We start from the raw sequence: 17,703 nt of genomic DNA, 5'->3' as shown, positions 1-17,703 counted from the left end.
TTTAAAATGTTTTTCAGTAAGCCAGAATTACTTATAAAAGTCAATATACACCAAGAGTGTGGTATAAATTTGAGCTGCTATACATTATTTCTGTTTTGACTGTATGTCCCCCCTTTATGGTGCCTGCCTTCTGTTTCAGTTCTCAAGTAAGAAAGTCAGTACACAACTCTAGATCTAGTTTTCTGTTACAAATACATGTAAAAAGAATTTGTGTGTTATTTTAAAATCGGAACCTCTTAAGAGTGTGGTAAAGGGAGGGGACCATGGATGTCAGAGGGTCCAGAAGGGTGAAACGAGTAAGTAGAAAAATACATGCACAATAATTTCAGTTTTACTGGCAGTATCATAAACATCTCCTAGAAGCTTTGGGGAATAAGACACAAATGGTCTTGGGCAGCCTAAGGCTCAAGAACAAAAGGAATCAAAATGAGTGAGGAAAGTAATGAGTGGCATCATCCTCATTAGGATTGAGGAAGCCAGCTACAAGTTAAAGCACTGATGCACTTCCAGTCCTTTCCATATCCTAGATCACTGAGTGCTTACAAAAGCCACCCTACGGGAGGGACTGGGATTTCATGTCTATGAAGTGATTTAAGCTGTCATAGAACTGCATCCTCTAAAGCAAACTGTCCATGAGGCTTTTAAGATTTAAAGCTGAGAAGGTACAAGGGTCAAAATATGCTGATCACATGAAAGGATTCAAGTTTTGGTCCCATTCAACCCTTTTACAATAAGCCACTTTGTAACAGAGAAACTTTTTCCTTGTCTACTAAATTGCAGTTGCTTTATCAGAATCCTGTGTTCGATACAGAAAGTGTAACATGGGTTAACAGTTCACCCTCTTGAGCCAAGTTCTGTTCCAGTTCACCCTCTTGAGCCAAGTTCTGTTCCGATAAAATGTCAATAACCTGAGCCATGGCAGTGTGAAAGGCAAGGCAGCACATCAAGAACAGTTTCATATCCAGCTGTAGCTCAAGCCACATTGCTTTATCCATCTACAAAGGAAAGTTCATGGGAGGTAGATTTTACCCCTTGCTATGACTGTGTCTTACCACACACTACCATTATCTCTTATCTGATTTCTGCACAAATTTCCAAGTTGAATTAATCAGATGTATTTTTTAGCATTTAAAATCACAGGTGGCAAAATAAACAGATATACAGGAGGGAATTAAATATAATGAGAAAATGAATAAAGCACACCACCAAGAATTTTAAAAATTAGCCTTTGGTTGAGAGGCCTTTGGTTTGATCTCTGATATCTATATATCCACTGCCATGTTTCTTGTGTGATAATATATTTTCCATCAGAGACCAAAAAAGCTCTGAAAACTCAAATTGAAATTTAAACAAGTGTTGTTTGGCATCTTTAGTTTGTGTTATACCAGGTGGCAGCTGTTGGGAGATCATTTTGTTATAACAACTTTTTGTTTTGTTAGCAAAGAAAAACATTGTCCAGCCAAATCCCGCTGACAGTGAATAAATATTTCTCCTTCATCAGACCAAATATTTTCATTTGCCATCCTAATAGCTAGGGCTAAAAGATCTAAAAGGATTTTTCTTCCTATATGGACTCAAATATACTTGAATGGTTTGGTGTTTTATGGGAGGTGATTATTACTCTGTACTCTGCACTGCTGAGTTTAGTATGGAGTACTGCACCACACTTTGGTCATTATACATCCAAAACTGGAGAGATTTGTAAGGAAAGCAAACAAAAGGCAGAAAACACGACCTCTGCAGAATGACTGAGGAAAGCAGAACATCAAAGAAGTTTATTGACAAATCTTCTTGTGTATTCAAGATAGTAATGATGTAAAGATGACCACATACTGGCACTGGAACTACGAATAATTGACCAAACATGAGTTTGAGCAAATCTATGGAGAAGGATTCCATCAGAACCTGTTAAGGTGACATCCACCACCACTGGGTCAAGAAGTCCCTGAGCCACAAATTGCTGAGGAACAGTCTGGAGAGTATCACTACACGATAGTCTTTCCTCAGCATCTGTTTAGTCCCTGACACAGAAAGATCCCAGAGCAGCCTGGCCCTTTACACTGACCAAGTGCCATTCTCACACTGCTCAGATGAGATAGTATGAAATCTGTTAATTCTAGAAAGCAGTTAGCTCTGGGAACAAGCCACTTGCAGAACTACAGCCGCCCTTCACAAAATAGTTTAAAGGTCAAGGGTAGTTTAGTGTACTTTTCCTCTTGTTTGTTAAAAAAGAAAAAAGAAAAAAAGAAGAAAGGGATAAACTACAAGATTACAGAATCCAGTGTGGGCAAACAACTCCACACAGTCCACCATATAAATTAATGAGAAAGTTGCAAATTTTGCACTTCTGAAAAAACCATAAAATTTCTAATACTGTAACAACAGTCACATGGAGGCAGGTGTGCTCATGACAGTCTGAAATCTCAATAAAACTGGCTACTCTACCAGATTCCATCTTGCACTTAGAAATATAAGTGCAAGACTCAGTGATGTCCAGCAATCCTCTGCTGGGAGTAAAACTGTCTCATTTCTACGACTGATGGCAGAAGCCTTCACATTTGCAAATCTTGCCTGTAGTTGACAGAGGCACATTTAATTGCATTTGAAAGATGCTCTATTATCTGTAACTCTTTACATTTGCTTCCATGACACCAACTATTTAATTTCTGTCATGAATACATACACTTAACAAAAGGGACAAGTTACCTTCTTATCACAGATCTTTGCCTAGATTTAAGCCTTTACCTAGATCTTTAGGTGTAAACTGAAGTGATATAAAAAGATGTAGTGTTAAATTGTAATCCAATCCAAGAAGCAAATATTGCCTTTGGAGTGCTTTCCATGTAGAAGGAGAAGAAATTATTTAACCCTATATAATTACTTGTTTCTTTACTTCACAGGACTACTAATTGGAAATGGCATAGGGAAAATGCATTTATTGTTAGCTCTGCTCTTCACAAAGGATTTTGGCTGCTGATATTCTTAGTCATAACCCATAATTTAGGATGGACTTCCTGCTAAATGTTTCAAAAAGTTACAAAGCTCTAAGGAGCAAATGTTCTGTTTTCACAAAAATCCCTATCTCGGGTAATGAGCCAAAGAACACAGAACCACACTCAGACCTTGACATGCTCAATATATTAAGACAACTCATTAGAGCTAATGCACACTTCAGTGTGCTCATAAACATTATTTTAAAGGCAGCAATAAATTATGCCAAGAAATCTGTCAGGTTCATGAAGGAACCTACAGCATGTATATACATTTCAAATGACATAATTTTGAGGAAATCTGGATCATAACAGAGTGTATGATATACATAGATGGAACCTGGTTATCAAATCAAGAGAAGTCAGGTTTTGTGCGCTGTACACTGTTAGCAATATTTTTCTTCAGGGGGAATATTAAATAGATCAAAATAAATGATGGCTGTTTTATACAGAGGTGATGAGAGGCAGAGAAAACAAGTGAGTCCAGGTGTTCATATGGGCAACTTCTAAGACTGCATTAAGTAAGACCATGGAAATCAGTTAAATTGCTTGTAGAAAATCTATTTGTCAAAGTAGGATCAGGACTTCCTCCAAAAAGTCATCATTTGATCCTAGCTGTGTCTAGTGTCAAGGCTGTAATTTCACACTACACCATCTTTGCCAATAATGTAAATGTGGGCTATCCTGAGTCTCAGGCCAGCAACACAGTATGTGCTGACACAGCTGTTTTGAGGTAAATGCTGTTACTACATTGCTGCAATAAGAATGGTGAAAAGCAAAGAAGCCTAAAAAGGGTGAATTTTTCACCTAGGTGGACTCATGAACTGGTTTATAACATGGTCACAAAACCCCGTGTGGACACATCTGCTGGATGAAAATGAACAACTCACAATCGACAGGGCTTTTTAGGCCAGTTTCATTACCAAGACCAGCATATAATAAAACTGGGCCTCAAGTGAGCCACCAAAGTAGAATCTCCAGGATTTTTACTAAGGACTGCAGCAAAGGAATAAAGAAATAGCAGCTTTTATAAATGTGAGATCTGTCACCAATTCCAGTGCCAATGCAACTCATGCTACTACTGACTTCATCTGCAACTGTGAGCACAGTGATAATTAATATCCTAAATCTGATTATATTTCCAGGTTGGTATCATAGCCATACACACTGTAAACTATGATTTGGATCCCATAGAAAAAGGTCAGGAGTACCCTTTCTGGGATACACAACATCAGATCATGAGATGGTGGTGGATGAGTTCATGGAAAAATATTGATGGAAGATACATTTGAGCTGTCAGAACAATTAGCTAGGAACAAAAAATATCTGGGCACTTTGTGAGGATCTCAAGTTAAGAATGAGGAAGACTTCTTCAGAAGCATGGACAATGCTTCAAACACAATCTATCCCAAGCAGCTGTTCTACACTTGGTAAAAAAAATTGCTTACCACAGAGAAAATAAAAGTGTTTCATCATCTTAGCCTAATCTTTAGTTATAGAAGAATATTCTCTACCACTAAGAGGAGGCTTATCTTCTGAATACACTATGAAAAGCATCTGATTTTTTTTTCTACAACCTCCTTAAGACATCAACCACTCAGCTCCCAGTCACTTACACAAAATAAAGGACACAGAACACAGTGTTACTGGTCAATGAAAAACGGCAACACGTTCTCTTCCCAGAACCTGTGTGTGAGGGAGAAGACAGGCACTGTACAGTGAAAGAACACTCTAAGTCATACTCCCTTCTCTATCAATTGGTATTTCCCTCTTTACCATCTGTATAAAAGTCCACATATTTCACAGTGTTCATGCAAAATCACTAATACAGGCCAGGGAGTTGAAAGAAAACACTTGTTTTCTGACATACCGTCAAGAGTTCCACCCTAACCTGCTGACTGGCATTACCTTCCTCGCTTTCCATGACACCATCCTAGGAAAGATATTGCTCTGCACCACCAGCATCTAAAAAGCCCTTTACTCTATAGAATCTGCAAAACACAATAAATACTCTAAGTAACTGATGCAGTGTTTTGTCCTGGAAGTGTATCTGGGTCCAAGTAGAGTATTCCACACGAAGTGGTGCTCTCGCCATTAGAGACACAGGAGCTTTGCTTTGTTTTGTGTCAGAGAGCAAAAGGAAGAGAGGGCAATGAAACCATTAACCAGCTCTTCTGTGAGGTTAGCATCAGTTTCCTGCTCCTTTTAACACCACCACAGAGAAAAAAACAACCTGCATAACCTCATACCAAACAAACATCCAGACTTCATCATCAGTTAACTAAGTTACAAGAAACAAAGCACACAACTGTAGTTCTCTCATGGATTCTTAATCCCACAGGTTAAAGTTGTGATCTAAGGAAAAGTGAAAGAACATTAAGTGAAAAGCAAGTATGGTGCTCAAACAAAACACTGCATGTTGTTAAATGCATAGATAATTTCCTTTAAGAAAATTACTTCAGGACATAAGCAAAAATGTACAGTCAATCATTATATCAAACAATTACATGAAGGTTCAGTTTACAAAAGGTTAACAAACAATTAATAGCTGGCTTAATAAATAGGTGTTTACTTCTCATCTCTGTCAATCCAATAGATAGCTTCTAGCTATCTTTAGTGCCTTCTACTGGTGTGCTTAAAACCTTCCCTAAAATTTACTTACAACACATTTCTCTAACATGAATTACAACTTATAGACATCATTTATTAACCCTTCATAAATTCTAAATAAACCTTAATATGAAGCATGACTAACTTTATACTATTTCAGCCCCATACCCCAGGACACATGAAATACTAGCTCTTTCAAGTTTTTATTTAAAATTCTACATTTTAGCTGGGTGCCACATCACTAGTTGAAGAATCACAAACGCCTATCATGGCTTAGCCAACACACTGCAGACACAAGAAGTGAAACAGAAGTGGTGGGGGAAGATCACAGGGAACAGTTCAGGTTCTTCCAAAAGAAATGTCCTGGCTGTTTTTGTTGGAACAAACATTGATACCATGACAAAAGAATCAGAGAGGAAAAAAATGGAGTCTGTTGTAAATCAAAACATTGTTTTTCCTTCTTTTTAGAAATTTAAAACTACAATATGTCATAATATAAATAAATAAAACAGAAAACACAAAGGTAAATTCCAACCCCTGTCACTAGGATCTTAAAAAGGGACAGCCATCTATTTCTTGGATGCAGCCCAAACTTCTCTTACCTGCAAATTTTCAATATACTTAGAAGTCCTATTTAGTGTATCAGTCTTAGGGAACATGATGTATTATATTTAGGTCTCCTTTTTTTTCCATCCAGTATTTTCAGCTTCAACCCCCCACCTCAGTTTTTTTCCATCAAACTGCCTGCTGTTAGTTTAACAAAGTTCAGCTCAGACTTATACTTTTCCTTCACTTTCAGAGCCTCTCTCTTCATTTCCACAGTTCTCCACAAGGTCTTCATTCTCCTGTGTCTTTTCTTCCTCCTCCTCTTCCTCCTCCTCCCCATCATCTCCAAAAGTCTCTTCCTGCATTGTAGTAAAAGTGAAAGATCTGGCAGCAACTTGTGCAGCCAGACCAGATGTGAAGTTAAAATCTGTTGATATGTGGAGCTGGGCCAGCCTATCCTTAATTTTTGAATGTAATGCATCCTTAGAGGGAGGCTGTGAAGCCTCTACTCCATCCACACTGCTTGGCTTGAGCTCTTCAGCATCCCCTTCACACTGATAATACATTCTTCCTTCAGCCTCTGTAGAAACATCTTTATCTGTAATACTGTCTTTGTTTTTCTCCATCTCAGGATCTTCATACAAATATTCTGTCCTGCTTTTATCAGCAGCATTCACTTCTGGATTTGAGTATTTTTCTTCAGATTTATCGCAACTTTGGCTGCAGTCCTGCTTTTCTGTATCTGAATTCATATGTAATTCCACATTATTTAGTAGCTTCAATGGTTCTACAGGAGACAAGGGTTTCACTGCAGCTTAAAAAGGGGGAAAAAATTAAATGATAACTAAAAGTGAGCTGCTATATATAAATAATTTATTTGCCTGAAAAGATGCAAGATTATAAGGGTTAAAATTACTTTAAAAAAACCCAAAACAACAGAAACACAACCCACACCAAAACTTAAAAGTGTTTTCTAATCACAGAGCTGAAGTGAAATGTGACAGCTACTTGTAACTATTCCTTAAAATCTGTGATGTGAAGAGACAGCACAAAATTGATGACGTTTAAAGTCAGCATCAAACACAGAGGATGTATTCAGTGTTAAAGTGAAACCCAAGTAAAACTACTGGAGTGCATACAGATTTAACTGTCTTCTTGTGAACAACAGTTAACCTAATCCACTAAAGACAGCTGGTACATGAAAGAGTCCTTATAGGCAATATCTAATCTCATACAGCACAGTATACAAATACAACACATATCCACACAGTCAGGTTAGGTGTCCTCACAAATAAAGTGTGGTTTAATTTAGCCTCTCTTGAAGTTAGTAGCAGCAGCGAGTCCCATTGCCAGCAACGGGATGCTTGCCAGGAAGTCTCTCCTCCCAGTGTTAAGGGTTAATGTAACTCGGTACAATCGCTCCTTGAAGAACAGGCGGCTTTCATTTTAAGAAAACGATATAATGTCCATTTCCAAGTAACAGATTCCCTAAACTGCAGCAGCTCCATTATAGTAGCAGCACGAACATAAATGAGAGTGGCAACAGCAGATTCCCAAGTTGCATTTCCCTTTCTAATTCCATTCTGACTTTACCCCTGCAAGCAGAGATGAAAATAACTCTGGGAAATACACAAACTTTTCATGGGAAGCAAAATTTACGGTATTAGGATTTTTCAATCGCATCCTATTTCAGTAATATTACTTTAGCTAGCTGAAGGCAGGCACATCGTTATGGTTGTCACATTGCTAACTATTGTCATTAGCACACTGAAAGACTGTGGCATTGAATGTGTATTGCACTGTTTGCTTTAGAACTTGATATACCAAAGGAGTACTGCACCAGACTCATCTCAGTTGTTTATGGAGTAGTTCTTTCCCTGTCTGGTAAAAAATATGTTGCTACTTATTTCTGCCCATTTGCTTGAAGAGACAGGAATATGCAGAGTAGTCTTATCATTTGGGAGCAAACTTCTTGCCTACTTCCTCCAAAGAATACTTTGAAAGGCAAAATTTCTCAAAAAAATAGATACTTGAGATTGGTAGCTGGCCAATTTGTGAAGTTGATGACTTAATAAACAGGGTGAAAGTCATCTGTTTTGAGAGCATGGCTTTCCAAATCTGATAAATAGCTATATAACAGCTGCTGTATGGACAAGGTGGGAGAAGGGGAAACAGCTGGATACAACACTACCACCAACAGAATGAACTTTTTTGCAGGGGAGAGGTTAGGGAAAAGCTAGAAGTGATTTTGCAGCAGAAGAAAGTTGTTTTACAGTGTTTGACAAATGGAAATGAAGCTACTAAAAACTTAGCGTGCCTTTTCAAAAGCACTTCCATGTAGTGGCTTAACAGGAGGCCAAAGGACCAGAAACATAAGCCTACCTACACTCCTATAAACTACCTATTAGCCAGACTGTAAGAAGTATTACCATAGTACTGGGCCTTGGAAAACTTGCTTTAGTCTAGTGCTCTGCTAAGATGATATTTTTTTCTTCTGGAATCCAACCTATCATCTCCAGTTGTGTTCTTAAGACATATCAGCTTGTTTGGAGCTGACCTCTTCTGTGGAAATCCTCACCAGCCCTTCCTTAAACAAACCAAAAACCCTCATGTCCCTGTTAGGATAAGTCAGAATGGCTAGCTGGGTGCCTTCACTAACAGATTAAAGCCTTTGAATATTTCAGTATCTTTTTCCACAATAATCACAGGTTAGGAAAACATAGGATTTCTGGAATTTGACTGTCCTGTAAAAGCAAGATTCAAGAGGACTATGGAAAACTGGTATTATGGCCATCCATTGGCTTGGGCCAGTGGAGACAAGAATACGAACTTTTCTGGGTTTCAATCTTCAAGATAAGGCAAGTCAGAAATGTGGAAAGTGCAGATCACATACATGTCTCTTTAAGGACTAACTTGTGTATGGATAAATTAAACCATAATGTGCCAGGGTCCATGATATCATATTTACTGACTTGTGTTTCTTTTGAAGAAATATTGAAGGATTTCCCTAAAAACCAGTAGAAGATGTTATATCAGGTGTACCTATCAGCCTGTCAGATTAGACACACACAATCTGAGCCAACAGAAGACAATATTAATTACTTTCTTGAACTGCCCTCATGTTTTCCATTTTGTACAGGATGGAAATAATCAATGATTAGTCCTACGCAGCTGGAGAAAATCATACTTTCTTCCTTCCTCACCCTTTTATCTCTAATCCTAATCCTAAACCAATGTAATAGGAAAGGAAAAGGAACCAACATGAGCCACAGAGGCTTTCTGGTGAACAGTTACTGCAAACTACAGGAGTGAGCAGACTCTTTCCAGCTATGGCCACAGATGGCCTGAGGATATGCTGATAGGTATTACCCCTACAGGGCAAGTATTACCTGCTCAGGTAAGGGAATGTCCTAGCAAGTTCTCCTGACAAAAATTCTTTCTGCAAGAGTTTCATTAGGTCTGTGAAGACTTGAACTGGAGGTAGGATCACTTCCTCCAACAGTAAGGAAAGGAAGATTTGAAGAAATTTATGTGAAGAGTTGTGTGGTGTCTTATCTAACAGAAATACAGAAATCCTACTCCTGGGCAAACTCTGGTGCAATTTGATGTCTCAGGTTTTTAACACAACTAGAAGCGAAATCAGTACCAATAGTCAAAAATTCTCTTTTACCACAGCTGTACCTTAATGGATATAAAGAAGTAAATTGGTAAGAACAGATATTTTTGATGTTTTGATGGTTTGATGTCAAAAGAGACAGTCTCATAAACAGGTATGGTCTGTCACTTTGTGTTCCTAGTAAATTACTGAAAATTTGCAATCCATGGTCATTTTTCTGGTAGACACTATCAGAGGCAGAATCCTTGGATATGGTGCCAGACTTGAGGGTTGTGTTGCATAACACAGAACATGGAACTTTTTAGAAAGCTTTTCCTAACCTGTCTTTAAGAGGAAGAAATGAAAATAAGGAAAAGACAAACTCCTGCCAATTTTAAAGAGAGTAAATCAAATAGGTCAAGCAGTGAGAGGAATCAAGTTTTAACAGACAAGCTGTCTTGTTGAGGCAAGAGAAATTTTCATATCTTGCTTTCAAGTGCAAGTGAATGGAGATACCCAGCAGTCCTCAAAATTAGTAAAGGCTAATTTGAATGAACTCTTCTTCTAAGGTGGTTTGTGGGTTGTTTTTTTTTTTTTTGTGAACATATTCTGTATTCACTCTCTCATGGAAACAAAAGCTAGTTTTATTATTTTATTTCTATAATATTTCAAAGTCTAGCTCTTCAGTTTAACCTATATACTTTTGTATGTCTGGGATAATTTTTCTGCTGGTTTCTTTAAATTCTGAAAAGTAATTTATTTATGCAGCCTGATAAAAAATCATATTTACTGGAAAGCCATGAAAGAAAGTCAGTTCGATCTGCATGGTTTATATCCTGACAGCTTTCTTTATGTCTTAATATTTTTGTGTGTTTAATATTTTAGCTCAATGTTTTGTTTAAAGCCAAATTCTCACTTCTATGAGTTCATTTCAATATATAGTAAAATGACTGCTAAAATATAAAAAGATGGAATGGCAACTAAGACCACACAGCTCCATCAAAGACACTAATACAGCTAAGCACTGTCTGAATTCCAACATACAGAAATTCATGGCAAACAGACACCCATGTTTTTTAAGGAAGGAATTAATTTTCAAAAGAAATGCTTACCATGTTCACTGAACAGTAGCTGTTTCCACTTCTGTCTTTCAATTTCTGAAGCTTTGAATCCCAGAACAGATTTCAATTCTTGTAACACCCTCTTAGATTCCTGTCTCTCTCGCTCTTGCCTTTCTCTTTCTTCTTGGGAGAAGCAGTAAAAATCTTCCTTTTTGTATTCATTATCTGTATCTGAATAATCAACATATGCTTCCAGTTCCTAAAGAAAGAAAGGAAGAAACTCTTGATCTTCACTCTCAGATGCACTCAGTCCTACAATTTGATTCATGATCAAGTGATGTCAACACAAACCAACCACAGTAATAGAATGGAGCCCTGTTTGAGCAAAGCCAGTGGACCTGACACTGCTCTTGGTGGTATCTGTATGATTTTGGAGCAAGCACACTCATTAACAGATTTACCTTCATACACAAATAGGAACAAGTGATATACCTTGAAAATGGGAGACCATTCCTCTATAATTACAGGTGGAAATAAGCAATGCTGATGTGGGTTTATTTTTTTTTAAATTTACACTGTAACCAGTTCTTGGTAGTCATGCATCTTGCTAATTTAACTTACATAAATCCTTATTAAGAGGATATAGAGAATAGCAAACTTCTCTTCCAATTTTAAATATACTGGATTACAAGCATAAAAAAACAGAGCAGCATTTATATTATAACAAATTTTCAATGAAGTAATTATCCCAGCTTTTTGATATGGAAAAACAGCTAGAGATAATACATGTGGGGGAGAAGCAAGGGAGGGACAGAGCAGAGCATGGGTATTCACTCTGCTTTCAGAATACATCTGCCACTCAGTTCTGGGATGGAGGAGGCCCACCTCTCTTTAAGACAGTCCTACCATCACCCAGGAGTTCCTCTAACAACACAAAATTGTTCAGTGTTAGAGTAAAAAGATATCAAAAAATGCAGAGACTAAGTAAACTGAAGGCAGGATGATTTGGGCTTGATTTGTGCTTGTCACTTTTTCAGCTGTGTCTGTTTATCCAGCAAACGTAGGACTGTTTCATATACTGCCTTTTAGCAATTCTCACTTTTTGTTACTTGTGTTGCTGCTCTCCTTTGGTCACTCATTTCTAATGATATATATGAGAAATGAATACTAGTGCTCTTTTTTCCAGGATGGGGAATATCTCCCCATGGAACAGCAAAAGGAATGTACAAAATTTTTTCAACAAGTCCAATTTTGAAGTGGTACTGGCCACTTACTTGTCTGTCTCGGCCAGACAACAAGGTCACTGCACAAGCAACTGAAAAAAAGAATGGACACGGCAAATAATCCCCAATTATTATTTTAAATGATCCTTTGTTTTTTTTTTTTTTACCTGCTCTTCAGGGATTGGATCTTTGTTTTCTATGTATATGGCAGGCTGTGTTAAAGGTACTGTAGTATGCTGTAGGTTGTCACAGGAAACTTCAATTTTGCCTTTAGGGGAGAAAAGAAAAGGGATTTAAAAGAAATAAAATTGAGTCTTGAATGATGTTTCTGACTCACTCAGGCAGGGTCCAGGTATTTTCATAAGCAGGATTTGCACACATGAAAAAAATGGTGAGAAGGCTGGCTAAGTTACACTAAAACCCTGTTAGACAGCACTTAAGTAACTTGGCTGTTTTTATAGAAGCTGGGTCCAATGGAACTTGTGCTGAAACACTTCAACTAACAAATCTCAGAAATTTTATAGATTTTGAAAACCTGCAGATGGCAAGCAAAATCCGTAAAACCAGAGAAGAGACTTGGTTCGGAAGTTTAAAAAAAATTATAGATAAAACAGCTTCAAATGACTGGAAAATATTGGAAGGAATAATTAAAGAAAACTTATAGGAAAGTATTTGCGAGGTAGCAAGAAGACAAGTAACAGCCAGTGTGGATTTGTTGAAAATAGAAGATGTTAATTTTGCAATGCAGTAACAGGTCTTGCGTATGGAAAGAACCAAAGACATACTGTATTTTGTTTTCAATAAGACTTTTGACATGGTGTCATGACATCTTTATAAGGAAAATGCAAAGGCCAGAAAAAAGTTGCTATTAGGTGCATAGAATAGCCTCTTGGATCATCACAGCATGATTACCATTTTCAGACTGGAATACACTGAGTGAGGATTTGTCTCAAGTCCAATACTCTCCAATATTGCCAATGGGTGAAAGAGAAGTGTTGCATCTCATTAAATCTGCTGATTTGGGGATAATCTGCAAGAACACTGAAGGGCACCACTAGAATAAAAAATAATATTGGAAAATCAGAGATACAACCCAGGTAGAAATGAATTTCAGACCCAGAAGTTTGGTGACAATGGCTGCAAAATTTTGTGCTTTGGAACAGCCAAGTGCACAAATGCATCACAAGTGACTGGGGAGCACCACTGAGAAAGAGGTGAGGAGCCTCACTATCAACTCTACCGCACTACAAGCAAAAATCCAAACTACAAACTAGTACATACAAGCAACAGTACTAACTGTTAGACACATGAAATAACATTTCTACTCTGGCACTGATCGGGCTGTGGATGGAACATACTGCCCAGTCTGGGGCCCCTTCATTCAGTGGGCCAACTAGAGGGAATGTAGAGGAAAACACTGGAAATTATAAAGAGGACTAAATAAAGTATAATCATCAGGGAAGAGCTGAAACATAAGGAGTCATATAGAGAAGACAGAAAGAAGCATAATAATCATCTTTTGAGAATGTAAGAGCCATCAAGAAGAAATGGGTTTCCATTGTGGGTGGATCAGAAGTACTGCTTTTAAATTGAAGCAAGAGGTACTTCTTTTCAGTAATAACACTCTACTGGTAATGGAATTAAGTGCTGGAATAGATGCCTGGAAATACTGTAAAATGTCTCTAAAGAGAGTTTTTTAGGAAGAGGTAAACAACATTTACTTACAAATACTAATTTACCCTTGAGAAGGGAAAGGGTTTAAATGACCTTGCCAGGCTCCACCTAACCTTATTTTCCATTTCTAATCTATACACTGAACACTTAGGGATGGTGAGATTGCAGCAAAGTACCACAGCCTTGCTCTTAGGAATATCTAAAAAAGTTGTGTACATTTGCAAAGATGGTTTAAAAGGAAAAAGGATGGAATTTAAACAGTTTAAGGGCCATTGTTTCATAGATCATTGATACAATGCTGTAACTAACCATAAAGAGTACTCCATTCTGTAATACTAGCAGTAGATTACTACATGCCTAAATTGTTGAAGCTTTAAGTGATACATTTTATCAGTGATGAAAAAACGTGAAAGAATAAAGAAAAGAAGCTAAAAGTTCTAGGAAATGAGCAAAGGTATATATGTACATGAATGATAGATAGGTCCATCATTGCCCAAGGAATTTAAATAGAGGTGAATTCCCTTAAATGTGCTAAAGCCCCTCTTGTTCTGAGGCTCTGCTCTGTCCCTGACAGGATCAGTGAGTAAGTAAAGGCACTGATTCTAGAAATACACCATATCATGTAAAGGAAGAAGCCAAACTGCATTCCCTGAAGGAACTATATGCTAAAATATAAGACACATGCTGGTGCCACCACCAATGCCAGGCTGACAGGAGGGTGTGAGTGTCCAATCTATTACTCTGAAAGGCTTTGCTTTGGCTTTTGCATGTACCTGTAAGAAACCAGCTCTGACATATAATGATTCAGGGCAAGAAGCAAGTAGTGCTTGTTGAAGGGGACTCACCTCTTTATACAGATGCTCTACTGGCTGAACTAGTTAGTTAACTAAACATCTATGGCAGCAGAAGTGCTCAGCATCCACTTAGACAAAATGCTCTTGAAACAGCTCTTGCCAAAAGATTGATTTAGTTTTGGATAGTAATACATAAATGTAAAAGCTCTGCTGAGCTGTTATATTTATTCAACAGGAAGGTATCTTCTCCCAGTGAGTTTTCAGAAAGTATTGGAAAAAATAAGATAATTTATTGAAGTAATTTATATAACATGACTGACAGACCAGCTGTTAAAATTTGTAGGAAGACAGCAAAAGAATTCAACTTGATTTCATGTAAAGCTTGACAAGGTCAACTCACAGAAGCTGGATGGCTTAGAAATATATCAGGAAAGTCAAATGTTGTCAGATAAAAATAGTTTTCAATGAGCAAAATAATTTAAAGTAGCTCCTGTGTATTAGTTCAGTAAACTTGTTGCAAAATAGAGGTTCAATCCCAGCATGTTTCCAGGAAAGTCAGTGAGCAAAAGTGAAGGATTATTTTATTTTTTATTTCCCACGCAATCCCTTCCTTCTAGATCACACACGAGGTTATTTTTGTACTGAACTTTAAAAGGAAGCAAGTTATAATAAAAGGGCATGCTGAGAAATTTATACACAAAGTAAAAATAAAACTAAAATAACTAAAAATACTATGCTGTGTAGTCTAGAAAGAACTTTTAAGCAAAGGGGAAAAAAGATCAGTAGAACTGCAGGTTGTGGAGGTGTCAACAAAACACAATAGGTCAGCACATGCAAATATATCAGGCTACATCTAACATCCTCACAGGCTGTTTTACACAGCACTGAGGGAGAAGCTGTAAGACTGCACTATCAGGCAAAGTACAGGTATAAACAAACCATGTCTGGACCTGCACAGAGCCTGCAAGAAGCCTCCCAGTGCTCCCAGTTCTCATGTAAGCATGAACAAGCTTGGCTTGCCTGCCTCTAGGCCCACAGCAATATTTATCCATCTACTGGATATTCCACCCATCATTAAGAGTATAGTGCACTTCACATTTGGATTTCTGTAGGTAACTTGCTGATACCCCAAGTTCCCCCCTCCAATTTTCCTAGTGCAGTCTCCATTACCAGCATTTTTCAGATGCTGGGCTGTGCCTTCCTAGGACAGTAAAAATGCTCCTGGAAAAAAGAAAGATTAGAAATTACAGGTTCAATTCCCTGTCAGGAGAGCCTAAGTTCACTTCAGTTATTTAAGCTGGTTATGCTTCACAAGAACAGCATGGGCAGTACAGATCCCCAGTGAGAGGGACAACAAACAAAATGCTGGGATATGCTGCTCACTTAAGGCTTTTAAGAACACCAAAGGTTAGCTCACTCTCTTTGAGAGAAGAGGTAAATGGGTATTACATGCTCAACATGTCCTCTATGATTTGAAACGTTTCAGGAAATATGATTGTCAAAAAAGTTTCATGAAAATGTCATTATCATTTCAATTAATGGCATCATTTTAATGCAGTAAATAAATTAAGATCTTGAGGATGATTCATTAAAATCCTACCCCCTTCACAGATGATTCACCCATCAAAGGCAAAATGCCATGATCAGTCTACACCTGAAAATGTAACCATCTGAATTCACAGGTCTAACAGACTGAGTTAGCATGGTTGCATTTTTTGCTGAAACAAAAGCTTCAAGGCCATCACAATGAAAAAGTCTGATATAAGGACACAGCACAGTTTTTCAAAGTGTATGGTTTTAAGACCTTCTTCAGCTAAAATTCTAATACACAGGCTGAACACTGTCACTGAGTCATTTGACCATTTCATCTCTGAAGTGTATCCCATTACCTGATAAATTAATCTCTCACATTTACCTTTTTTATTTGGGTTTTTTCCACTCATTTTTTCCACCTGAGAAATGGCTTCTTCCCAGCAGCTGTTGCTTGCCTGGATATGAGGCTGAATAAATTTTAGCTTTTGTTCCAGAACCTGATGGGCTTCTGTCGTCAACTCAGGTGTCTCCTTAGTGCTAACAAGCTTTTCAAGCTCATCCTCAAGAATTATTACCCTAAGTAATGAGGAGACAAACAGCAGTAAGTTATAATAAATATTTGACTTCACCATTTTTTCAATTATTTAATGTAATATACTGTTACTTCCTTCAAGTTTAAGAACCCAACTCAGTCAATTCCTCAAAGATGCCCCAAAATTTTAGAATTAAAATATTTTTTCTACATCAAGATACATTGCTTACCTGCAATTGTTATAGTAATTCTTGTATGTAGGATTAAAGGAGTAGGACAGTCTCAACTGTTTCACCAAGGCAGTGACAAATCTTTAAGGATATTTACTAGTTAGTTACTATGAGCTGAATGTTCTTATAAAGCATTTGATATGTGGAAAAATCAATGGAAGATAATTATGTTTTCATATTTTTTATAAGGGAGTCACAAAAGCAAGGCAAAATCTTAGTGCACTGCTTATCTTCAAGTTTTCACAGATACTCAAAGAATACCCAGGAAAAATATCAGATTTCATAGTAAACCTTTGAGCCCATACTGTGTAAAGATATGGCTATGACTGCAAAGACCTTTTTGTTTTTAGTTGGGGATACAAACTGACAACCCAAAGAACTTTAAGTCCACAGCCTTCTGCATACTCTGTTAATTCACACGTAAACTCACTCATTGAGCAGGGCCTTGAGGTGCAGCTGCAGGCTGCGTACCGCTGTCTGGAGACTGTTCAGCTCTCTGCACTGCTGCTTGCCCCTGGCTGCCCACTGCAGGCCCGCCTGGTGCTGCGTTTCGAAGTAGCGGTAGAACTCGTAGCTCCTGCGGAGCTCCGCCAGGCAGGCGGCGTGCGTGTCAGGGAGGCCCTGGCTCACGTCGCGCAGGATGTGGTGAGGCAGCCGCTCCGGGCACGCCGAGGGCTCGGGGCACGCGTTGGCCGGGGAGAGCAGCAGCGCCAGCCTCCTGAAAAATTCGGAACTCTGCCCTACCCAGAGCTGAAAGAGGACCTGCAAAACAGGGTAGGGTTAGCTCCGTGCACCTGGGAAGGCAGCTTCCAAAGTAAATGTACGGATACACCATGGGAAAACATTCCTTGGCCGGCAACGGGAACTTTGAAAAACTGCAAAAATCCGCTGACTGTTTTTGAAGGGTATTCCAGA

At 38.1% G+C, this 17,703-nt stretch overlaps 1 protein-coding gene across 4 annotated transcripts in view; it reads right to left on the bottom strand.

Moving 5' to 3' along the window:
* The window catches only part of VEZT (vezatin, adherens junctions transmembrane protein), a 76,353-nt gene that overhangs the window by 21,796 nt on the left and 36,854 nt on the right, over positions 1-17,703 (bottom strand). For 2 of the 4 annotated variants that reach the window (XM_084205325.1, XM_084205326.1), the window contains exons 8-12: positions 17,219-17,550; positions 16,409-16,602; positions 12,193-12,293; positions 10,854-11,061; positions 1,131-6,960 (exon numbers count right to left, since the gene is read on the bottom strand). In XM_084205325.1, the coding sequence (XP_084061451.1) occupies positions 6,377-6,960; positions 10,854-11,061; positions 12,193-12,293; positions 16,409-16,602; positions 17,219-17,550 (1,419 nt within the window). In that variant the 3' untranslated portion in view covers positions 1,131-6,376. Of the gene's footprint in view, positions 1-1,130; positions 6,961-7,624; positions 7,742-10,853; positions 11,062-12,192; positions 12,294-16,408; positions 16,603-17,218; positions 17,551-17,703 lie in introns of those variants that run through there. The other 2 variants (XM_084205328.1, XM_084205327.1) reach the window with 2 other exon arrangements.

This window comes from Fringilla coelebs (assembly GCF_963513975.1).
Source record: "Fringilla coelebs genome assembly, chromosome: 5".
Lineage (NCBI taxonomy): Eukaryota > Metazoa > Chordata > Aves > Passeriformes > Fringillidae > Fringilla > Fringilla coelebs.
This window is presented reverse-complemented; position numbering and strand designations above follow the sequence as displayed.